The sequence below is a fragment of the Bubalus bubalis genome, chromosome 7 (genome assembly GCF_019923935.1).
Source record: "Bubalus bubalis isolate 160015118507 breed Murrah chromosome 7, NDDB_SH_1, whole genome shotgun sequence".
NCBI lineage: Eukaryota > Metazoa > Chordata > Mammalia > Artiodactyla > Bovidae > Bubalus > Bubalus bubalis.
In genome coordinates, this window is record NC_059163.1 from 12,625,272 (window position 1) to 12,636,188 (window position 10,917).

Below are 10,917 nucleotides of genomic sequence, written 5' to 3' on the forward strand. Positions count from 1 at the left end.
AAATCATTCCTTTGATGTGCACCTTATCTTTCTGGGGCCAATATCCTGTTTTCTCTCATCCTGAGTCTCCTCAGGGTGTACTGTTGAGGGGTGACTACAGTGTCTAATGATTGGATGGCAGGAGGCGTTATGTTTCTATCCAGAGTTCCCTCTGGGCTCACCATCAGAGCAGCGCTCACGTGATGACTTGATTGCTGCAACACCCTTTGTTTACTGATATGGCAGGCAATATTTTTCATTCACATACACAAAGAGAAAAATTTATTATTATAATTGCAGAATGCATTATATGTAAAAGTATCAGGGGAAAATCAGTGTATTTAGCCAATGTAAGCCATTTCAATCCCTGAGTTGTCATTGTTGTTCAGTCACTGAGTTGTGTCTGACTCTTTGCAACCCCATGGACTGTAGCATGCCAGGCTCCTCTGTCCATGGGGTTCTCCCAGCAAGAACACAAGAGTGGGTTGTCATTTCCTTCTTCAGGGGATCTTCCCACATCAGGGATCGAACCTGTGTTTCTGACAATGGGAGGCGGTTTCTTTACTACTGAGCCACCAGGGAAGCCTAATCCCCTGGGTGCCTCTCTCTAATCGCTAGCAGGGATTTTGTGCTGATTATTCTCCAGGTTTTCTTCAGGGTTTGACCTCTTTATGAATGTGTCCCTTAACAAGCTAGTGTTTTGCTCTTCCTGGTACTATAGTTGTACAAAGAGAATCCTCCTGAAGGTATTTTCTGTGCCATGTACTGTTGAGTGCCATCTGTGTCATACGCCCAACTACAGGTCATTGCTCTTTACTGCTCTAAGAATCCTTTGTATGATGTATCCCAATGTATTTATCCCTTCCCTTTCCCATGAGCACTGGCATTGTTCCCATTTCCTTGCTCTAGAAATCATGAACATCCTGGAACAACGCACAAGAGTTTCATGCTGATGGGAATGCTGACATCCGCTATGCAGTGCAGGAGACACCAGCCATGTGACTCCTGCAGACCTGCACATGGCTAGTGGAATGGAAGAACTGAACTTTTAATTAATAGAAAGTCAAAGAGTGCACCTCTAGTCTTACTGAAAGGGTGGGACATGGAGAGGGGCGGTCTGGTTGATCACTGCTCAAAAGCCAATGAACAGGCCAGGTTGGTAGAAAGGAAAGTTTGCTGAATTTTAGATGCCAGCAACTTGAGGGGGAGGGCAGCCATCTTTCCAAAGACCAACTCCCCCCATGACAAGTAGGGGATAAGAGCCTTTGTAGGCTACATGAAGAAACAGTACAGTCAGCTCTGACGGTCATCTTGATTGTTTTAGGTAGAGTTAACGTTCAGTTCCAGGGTCAGCTGGTTTCCATTTCCTTGAGGCCAATTCTCAGAATAGCTGCAGCTTATGTCACAGTTATAGTCTGATCATCATGTAGTTAATTTCTCCACCTTGTGAGGGTTTCAGTGTCTATAAGACAGCTCACAGGATATGGCTTAGAGTATTTTCTATAGCCCTTGAGGCTCTAAAGGTCCTTGACTATGCTTAATAAGTAAATTATTATTTGGTCTCCTTTGACCATTTCCCTTTGTTTCTTCATGTTCTCATTTCTCTGATTAAACTTATTCTTTGACTAAAGTTTTCCACAGACAAAAGGCCAGCAGAGGACATGGGGGGAAGGACCACAAGGTCCCGCTCTGTTTCACTAGGACAGATCCACTCGAGTGTCATTGTGGGGTCGTAGGATGCACACAGCTCGCCTTGACTTGCTCATGCCCAGCGGTGCTCCAAGGAAGCTGTGGCTCTTTACAGTCTCAACTGTGTTCCCATGGGTATGAAAATTCATGTTGCTCAGCAACACTTGGTAGTGTCATGGTCAGACTTCACTTTCTTGCCAGTCTGATAGTGTGAAATGGTATAAAATTATGATTTTAATTCATATTATTCTGAATTACTAAGAACAATGAGCACCTTTTCACAAGTGCATTTGCCATTTGTATTTCCTCTCCTGTGAAATGCTCATCCATAAATTCTGCCCTTTTTTCTATTAAGGTCATCATTTTCTTATTGACTCAAAAAGAGTTTTTTGTTTTTTTTAATTCAGGGTACAAATTCTTTGTTCATTACGTATCACAATACTTCCCCATTTGTGGCTCTTGTACTCTTTGTATGGTACCTTTGTTTGATTGTTTGTTTGTTTGTTTGTTTTGTTGGGTCAAGGAATAGTGATTTTATGTGGAAGCCAGGAGACCAAGAAGGAGGAATAGTGTCCCAAAGAAACATCTCTATATGGTAGCTTTTTATGAACAAATGTCCTTGATTTTAGAGTAGTCAGATTTTTTTTTTAATTTATGAACCAAGGTTTGTGAATGTGAAAGTGTTTCATAGAAAATCTCCAATATGATTATGTCCGTTTTACTGATGGGGGAAATAAAGCCCAGATGGATTGTGGCACTCCCCAGCATCAATAATGAGCTGAGTATTTGCTGGAGTCTGATCTAGAATTGAGTGAGGTCTGTGGCTTCTTAGGCAGGGTCCTTCTCACTACAGATGTCCTGCCTAAAATCTCCGAGTTCAGAGGACACTGGACAGACCCTCCCACACCATCCATACTTAGGAGGGGTTGAGTAACTTCTCAGGAGCAGCTGGGCAGAAGGTGAATTTCTGAGTTGTTGTAAAGTAAGAGAGGAGACGGGGAAAGTGACGCATACATTTTCTGACAGTACTTTGCCAGACCTGCTGCAATGAATCAATTTGCCCAAGGGAGGCAGGAATGGAAGCAAGACAGTGGCTTCCAGATCAAATCAAAGGGAAAAATGTCAGTCACTCAGTCGTGTCCGACTTTTTGTGACCCCATGGACTGTAGCCTGCCAGGCTCCTCTGTCCATGGAGTTTTCCAGGCAAGAATACTGCAGTGGGTTGCCATTTCCTTCTCCAGAGGATCTTCTGAACTTAGTGATCCAACCTGCATCTCCTGCATTGGCAGGTGGATTCTTTACCATCTGAGCCACCTGGGAAGTGCCAGATCAGGTTAAACTGAATTCAAATCCAGACACCGGCTGAGGAACTACAGGCAAATCACTTGCCCTTTCTGATCCTCGCTTTCTCACCTAAGAGAAGGTTAGGAAGATTGGTTTTACAACTGCTGTTCATAAACACCAAAGGATCCCAGTAACATATTATCCACTCCCCTCCCCAAAACACACACACACACACACACACACACCAGCAAGGGAGTCCTCAGAGGTAATGGAGAGAGTCTGAGCTCCCAAGTGGGCCCACTTCAGTGTGAGTCCTGACTCTCATGGACCCCTACGAGGCCTTGGACATGTTTCAGAAGCTCTCTAATCCTCAGTTTCATCTCTTGTAAAAAAAAAAAAAAAGAAGGAAAGATAAATGGCTCTATCACAGTGTGAGCTACAGGGATCAGATGAGATAATGTCTGTAATATTGCTGACACCCAGGAGGTGCTTAATAAGTGCATTTCTCTTCCCAGATTAAATGCAATCGCAGCTTGCAATAATGCCAGGTCGCCACATGACTGCTGGCAGGAAATTATTTAGGGCAGATGCCGACGAAGGTCCTTCAGCTGCCAGGACCGGGGTGAACTTCCAGCTCCCAGGCATTCTGCTCGCTATCCATCCAGGTCTCCTCCCGCCCTCTCCAGTGCTGGCCCTGACTTCCTGAAGGAACCTCTGGGCTTCTGTGGCCCAAGCCTTCTTTTTCTCATTGACTTTCTCATGCTTATTTTTTGTTGTTGTTGTTTTTGAGGACTGCTTTGTTTTCTTTATTTAATTTTTATTGAAGTATAGTTGCACTACAACATTGTGTTAGCTTCTACTGTACGGCAGAGCGAATCAGCTGTACATGTACATATATTCCCTCTTTTGCAGATTCCCTTCCCATTTAGGTCACCACAGAGCACTGAGTAGAGTTCCCTGTGCTGTACAGTTTCTCACTGACTCATTAGCCAGGTCTCTCCTCGTCTTCTACCCCATCTTTACTTTCTAGACTGTGAGCACAGTGTGAATAACACTGGCTGGGGAGACAGATGGACAGGCTCCTCCGTCCATGGGATTTTCCAGGCAAGAGGACTGGAGTAGGGTGCCATTGCCTTCTCCAGAACACTGCACCCATAACTGCATCCCTCCCAGTTTTCTTATCAGAAAAACAACACACGTGCCATAGGGTGGGTGGGAACATTAGATCAGTGTTAAATCAACAGTCCTGGTGTTAAATCAGGCTTCCCAGGGTAGCTCAGTAGTCAAGAATTCACCTGCCAATGCAGGAGATGCAGGTTCTATCTGTGGGTCCAGAAGATCCCCTGAAGAAGGAAATAGCAACCCACTCCAATATTCTAGCCTGGAAAATTCCATGGACAGAGGAGCCTGGCTGGCTTCACTCCATAGGGTCACAAAGAACCAGACATGACTGAGCTTGTGTGTGTGTGTGTGTGTGTGTGTGTGTGTGCACGAACACACACACACATACACACTGTCAGATCGGGCTGGCCTCTTCCACCTCTCCAGCCCCATTCTCACCCCGCCACCTGCAGAGCTGTGCTGTCCATGTCACCCTGGACAGGCAGGATGACCTCCCTCTGCCTTGATTTCCCCATCTGTAAAGAGGGACCCATCTGTTTTCCCGAGGTGGGAAGTGCGCATCCGTGGAAAAGCTCCAACTCCACCAACCCGGCAGAGGAGATGCCTATCTATCCCATTCTCTTCTCTCCTCTCCGGTCTCCAGCCACCTCCCAACACCCTCCTAATAATGCTTCTCATTCAGGAGCAGGTGTCTGCAGAGCCAGCTCTAGGATTGGGGGATTCTGTGGGGCACGCGTGTCTGCCGCAAGTTCCGCCCCCCATAGGGGTGACCCGGCCAGACTTTTCCTCTGAGGGTCAGTGGGGCAGAGCCTGCGCCCTGGAAGTGGGCCCGCTCACCTGGCCTTCCCATCAACTTGGCTTCCGAGAGTCACAAGGTGGGCAGTGTTCCTTCCCAAGGTGCCCGCAGTACCAGAAGTTTCTTGGCTCAATTCTGTGGCATGGTGAGAAAAATCCTGGCTCCACCCTTTGAGTCTTGTGAGAAAGGAAGCCAAGCCAGTGACAGCTCTGAGAGGTCCCAGGCATCCCCACATGTGGCCGGGTAGGCAGGCAGCCGCTCTGAGCCTCAGTGTGTCTATACACCCCGTGAACACTTCTGGAGCACCTAATACGTGTCAAGTGGTCTCCCAGGTTCTGAAAACACAAGAAAAATAACAACGCCTGTCCTCCAGCAGCTCACCTCCTGGTGGGGGAGAGGGTTAATGAAGGATCCTCCTGGGGAGTGGAGAGTGATTGGTAAGCAGTGAAGAAGGGTAAGTGGAGAGCTGGGGAAGCTCTTTAGAAGCAGAAGCTGGAAGAACTTCTCAGAAAGAAAGCTGAGATGAAGAGAAGTGAGATGTGCAGACATGTGAAGATTATTCCAGGGAAAGGGAAGAGCAGGTGCAAAGGTCCTGAGGCAGGATACCAGAGGAGTGTCAGGAAGGCAGTGTAGCGGGAGCAGAGAAACAGCGTGAGAGAGGGAGGTCAGAGAAGTCAGGGGGCTGAGTGGTGGCCGGGCTTAGAGGCCACGGGAAGGACTTGGGCTTTGCTCACATGACTTGGGATGTCATGATGTGTCTGGAGCAGAGGAGTGGCACGCTCTGTCTTTTTTAAATATTTATTTCTTTCTTTATTTGGCTTCATCGGGTCCTTAGTTGCAGCACATGGGATCTTTCTGCCGTGGTGCACACACTTTCTAGTTGTTGTTCAGTAGTTGCAGTGCATGGGTTTAGTTGCTCTGCAGCATGTGGGATCTTAGTTCCCCGTCCAGGGCTGGAAACCACATCCACTGCACTGCAAGGCAGATTCCTAACCACTGGACCACCAGGGAAGTCCCCACACTCTGTCTTTTGCTTCACAGAACCACTGTGGCTTCTCTCTTGAGGATAATATTAAGTGGGGACACCAGAGAAGTAGAGAAATCCATTGAGAAGTTATACTAACAATCCAACCCAGAGACGATGATGTGTGTGCATGCTCAGTCACTTCAGTCGTGTCTGACTCTTTGTGAATCCATGGATTATAGCCCGCCCGGGTCCTCTGTCCATGGGATTTTCCAGGCAAGAATACTAGAGTGGGTTGCCATGCCCTCGTCCAGGCCATCTTCCAGACCTAGGGATTGAACCTGCATCTCCTGCATTGCAGACAAATTCTTTACCACTGAGCCACCAGGGAAGCCCAGAGATGATGATAACTTGAACCAAAATGGTAGCAGTATAAGTGGTAACAAGTGCTCATATTCAGAATATACATCAGGGTAGAGATGACATGATTTCCTGATGCATCAAATGTAGGTGTGAGAGAGAAAAAGTGTTTAGTTGGTCTAAGCAGATGGAAGGATGGAGGTGCCATCAACTGAGATGAGGAAGACCAGAGCAGGAACAGGTTTAGGGGCTCTACTGAGACCCAGTAAGTCAAGATGGCCATTCAGCATACAAGTGGAGATGTTGAAAGGCAAGGTGGATATATCTCATTTCATCTTCAAAGCAGCATGTGGTATAGACTGTGTCATAAATGAGGAAACTTCTATCAGTGCTTTGAAGTTCTATCTTAAATGGCACATCTTCAGTGTTGACATCTTGTGTAAATGATGGAGTCAGGATTTGAATCCCACCCAGCTGACTGCAAAGCCCATGCTTTCTCTTCTCTATTCTGCTTCCTGGAATCTCTGTGGACAAGTGGAAAGCACACACCCTTCTAGACAAGCCCTCTGAGGTGTGGAATGTTTATGCCATCCAGAACTGCTGTATGACTTCTACAGAGAATGTCTCATTTAATCCTTACAACAGCCTTCAACTCCCATTGTTATCCTTATTTTACAGCTGTGGAAACTGAGGCACCAAGAGCCTCAGAGTCAGTAAATGCTGGGTCTAGGAGGTGATCCAGAGATCAAGCCCTTCAGCACTATGTCATGTGTCAAAATCAAGTGTTTGTCGAATCAAAGAGTAGCATGTAATTGACTGAAATCATGATATTGCTGACTGTGAAGTATCAAAGACAGTGTTATCTTTGAATCAACAGACATTTGTAGAATGAAAATGCCTTTGCCCTGACAACTGGAACCTATAAAGTCTTTTATTTAACAAACATTTATTGATCAACTACTATGAGCCATGCACTGGAGAGACACAGAAGCCCTAGAGGTGACCAAGTCATGAAGTTCAAGGTCTAGCGTAGTAGCCAGGGTCATTCCAGTCCAAGCATTAAGGGCTATAATCAGGATATAGAAAGTACTGTTGGGTGATTACATTCAACATTTCTCTTTTTTCTAGTCTCTCTTATTTGTGTGAAGCTGTATCAGGATAGCAATCAGTGAATTACATCTTTTGCATATTAGAAAAAATGGTGTTATCTTGACCTAGCCTGCGCTCTGTAATTTTCTTATCAACTGGGGAATTTCACTTCCCTTTTGACATCACACTTTTCTCACGTGTATAGTAGTGGGGGGTTGGAAGGCGGAATGTGGCTAATGGTAAATATGAACATAGGATAACATTCAGCAAGCATCACATTTTGCTTTCATGATGATTAATTTTTTTAATATTTATTTATTTATTTGGCTATGCCAGGTCTTAGTTGCAGCATGCAGGATCTTTGATCTTTGTTGCCAGATATGGAATCCTTAGTTGCAGCAGCTGAGATCTAGTTCCCTGACCGTGGATGGAACCTGGGCTCCCTGCATTGGGAGCTCAGAGTCTTAGGCACTGGACTTACCTGGGGAAGTCCCCATGATGACTCATTTTTATATGCCTTGTTTTCAAAATAAATAAAAAACTTCCACTTCCTCATCTTTGCCAGGGTTTGAAGCTGATTCATCTGTGCCTCATGTGAGAATGTCTCAGGTAGACATTTGTAAGGCACCTTGGCCTGTAGAGGCAGCCTCACACATGCTGTGTTTAATCCAGAAATGTTGATCCAGGGATGGGAAACTATTTTTTAAAAAATCAGCTCAGAGATGGTTTTGCAGCCAGTCTAGTGATTGTCTTTCTGATGCATTTTTGTCTCTGCCTTTCCACAGCAAAGTCTGGACACCTACTGTTTCCTGGTTTTTGCTGCAATCTGCTTCTCAGGTGCTCTCTATTTGTATTTTGTCCTGCCTGAGACCAAAAACAGAACCCATGCAGAAATCAGCCAGGCATTCACCAAAAGGAACAAGGCATACCCACCAGAGGGGAAAACTGACTCAGCAGTAACTGATGATAAGATGAACATACAGCTTGAACCAGACTCCTCCTCTGCACTGGAGAACTGAGTCAAGAACAGTGTTGTCTGAATGGACAGGCTCACCATTTTAAAACCAGACAGTCCCCTGCAAGTTTAGCCTGATGAAATATTTAAAAATAAGCCTTTGCTAATCTAACATTGCAACCCATTTGGGATTTCTTCACGGCTGAATCCCCCAAAGTCTTCTGGCAGTTGGAATCACCCTTTCAGTGGACCCAGTATTCTTCTATAGAGATCCATGCCCTGCCTTCTTCATGACTTAGCCCATGGTTTCAAAATGAAATTGGGGACGCAGCATTTGAATGCTTTCTCAAAGGTCAGCGATCTGATCTGACAGAGGACTCAAAGGGCTTCCAGCCCCAGCTCTAACAATAGTAGCCTTGAGCTGCCCTCAGCCTGGATCCTGAAGCTATCAGGGACCCTTGGCTCTGATCCCGGATGAAGGTTTTCATGCCTCCTAATCAATGCCCTTTTCCAATCTTTGACTCTACTTTGTGGATCTCAGACTCAGGAGAAGCTGCTCCCAACCCACCACTCTCCAGGTCCTATCTCTCCCAGACCATCTTGCGGAGGCTCCCAAAACATCTTTTCTGAGTATTAAATGTGCTCACAGTGAGCATAAAGGGGATCAATATAGAAGACCTGGAGAGGCAGATGTGAGAAGTAACTTCCAGAAGCTGAAAGAAGCAGGACCACAAATGGAACTCCATTCAATTGAAAAGGACAATGTTAAGAATGATTCTCATCTCAGGATTTCAAGATTACTGACTTATACTTTCACGCATGTAACACCCTTTAGTCTATTTCTGGTCCATAGTGTGCACCAGAAGAGTTTCTTTTATTGGAGAAAGGAGCAAATGAAACAGTGTAGATGTAGTTACGGGAGCACTGACCACCCACCTAGATCACGACGTTGAAGGTCACACCCTAAGGATACACAGCAGTGAGCAGTAAGAGTCCCGAGTCTAGACTTCATGGAACAGAGTTGCTGTAACAGCCCTGAACTGTCTAGCAATAAGCTTTGCATGTGAGAGTCAAAATTTCTCTCTTGCTTAAGCTACTCTTATCTGGGGTTTCTCTTCCTCATGTCTAAACCCAAATTCAATTCATCTGGGTCATGACAGGAAAGAGCCCAAGGCAAATGAGAATATATGAAGCAAGCTCAATAATTTAGACAGTCAGCAATCTGTTTCTCCAGGGCACGGGTGCCTCCGTGTTAAGGGAGCATGGATTCATATTCATGTTATGTAGTTACTGCAGCTTTGAGGTAGTCTGGGAGCTGTCTATGGTGCTGATCTGGGATTTCTGCCTAACGATCTAATTTTTCCTCTTTATAATCTTGCAAAATACTTTCACATTGTTGATTACAATGCTGGAGATAACCTATGAAGTACATATTACTGGATTCATTTAATTTAATCCAAACCCTTGGAGTTCTTCCAGCTCCAAACCCAGCCAAGTTTAATATCCCTGTCACTGTACTAGGGACCTCAGGAATTTGGCCCCAGCCCCTTGTCTCCAGAACAATGACTTTAATATGTATCCCTCATCCCTTCCACTGTGACCATCTGACATCTACTTGTCTGTGGTGGCTTGTGGAATTATCAACCCAGTGAATCAGGCCTCCCAGTATGCATGCTCTTATATAATTCCCCACTGTACTGAGTCTGGATTTGGCCATGCACTGAGATATCAGAAAATGTGACACAAGCAGAAGCTTAATAAGCACCTGCACTCCAGGGCTTCCCCTTATAATGTGCTAATATCATCATTTGTGGAAGCCCAATCTAGCTTCCTTGAGGATTCAGTTTAGTACAGTCATTCAGTCGTGTCCAACTCTTTGTGACCCCATGGACTGCAGCACACCAGGCCTCCCTATCCATCACCAACTCCTGGAGTTTACTCAAACTCATGTCCATTGAGTCAGTGATACCATCCAATCATCTAATCCTCTATTGTCCCCTTCTCCTCCCACCTTCAATCTTTCCCAGCATCAGGGTCTTTTCACATGAGTCAATTCTTCACATCAGGTGGCCAAAGTATTTGAGTTTCAGCTTCAACATCAGTCCTTCCAATGAATGCTCAGGACTGATCTCTTTTAGGATGGACTGGGTGGATCTCCTTGCAGTCCAAGGGAATCTCAAAAGTGTTCTCCAACACCACAGTTCAAAAGCATCAATTCTTCTGTGCTCAGCTTTCTTTATAGTCCAACTCACATCCATGCATGACCACTGGAAAAAACCAGAGCCTTGACTAGATGGACCTTTGTTGGCAAAGTAATGTCTCTTCTTTTTAATATGCTGTCTAGGTTGATCATAACTTTCCTTCCAAGGAGTGATTGTCTTTTAGTTTCATGGCTGCACTCACCATTTGCAGTGATTTTGGAGCCCCCCAAAAATAAAGTCAGCCACTGTTTCCCCATCTATTTCCCATGAAGTGATGGGACCTAATACCATGATCTTAGTTTTCTGAATGTTGAGCTTTAAGGCAGCTTTTTCACTCTCCTCTTTCACTTTCCTCAAGAGGCTCTTTAGGTCTTCACTTTCTGCCATAAGGGTGGTGTCATCTGCATATCTGAGGTTATTGATATTTCTCCTGGCAATCTCGATTCCAGCTTGTGATTCATCCAGCCCGGTGTTTCTC

The 10,917-nt window shown here is 45.3% G+C and overlaps 1 protein-coding gene across 3 annotated transcripts in view; it reads left to right on the top strand.

The window, feature by feature from the left end:
• SLC2A9 (solute carrier family 2 member 9) overlaps window positions 1–10,215 on the top strand; it is a 217,918-nt gene extending 207,703 nt beyond the window's left edge. For all 3 annotated transcript variants that reach the window (XM_044945640.1, XM_044945639.1, XM_025289706.2), the window contains one exon: window positions 8,069–10,215. In XM_044945640.1, the coding sequence (XP_044801575.1) occupies window positions 8,069–8,302 (234 nt within the window). In that variant the 3' untranslated portion in view covers window positions 8,303–10,215. The remainder of the gene's footprint in view (window positions 1–8,068) is intronic.
• Window positions 10,216–10,917: the final 702 nt, after the last annotated feature.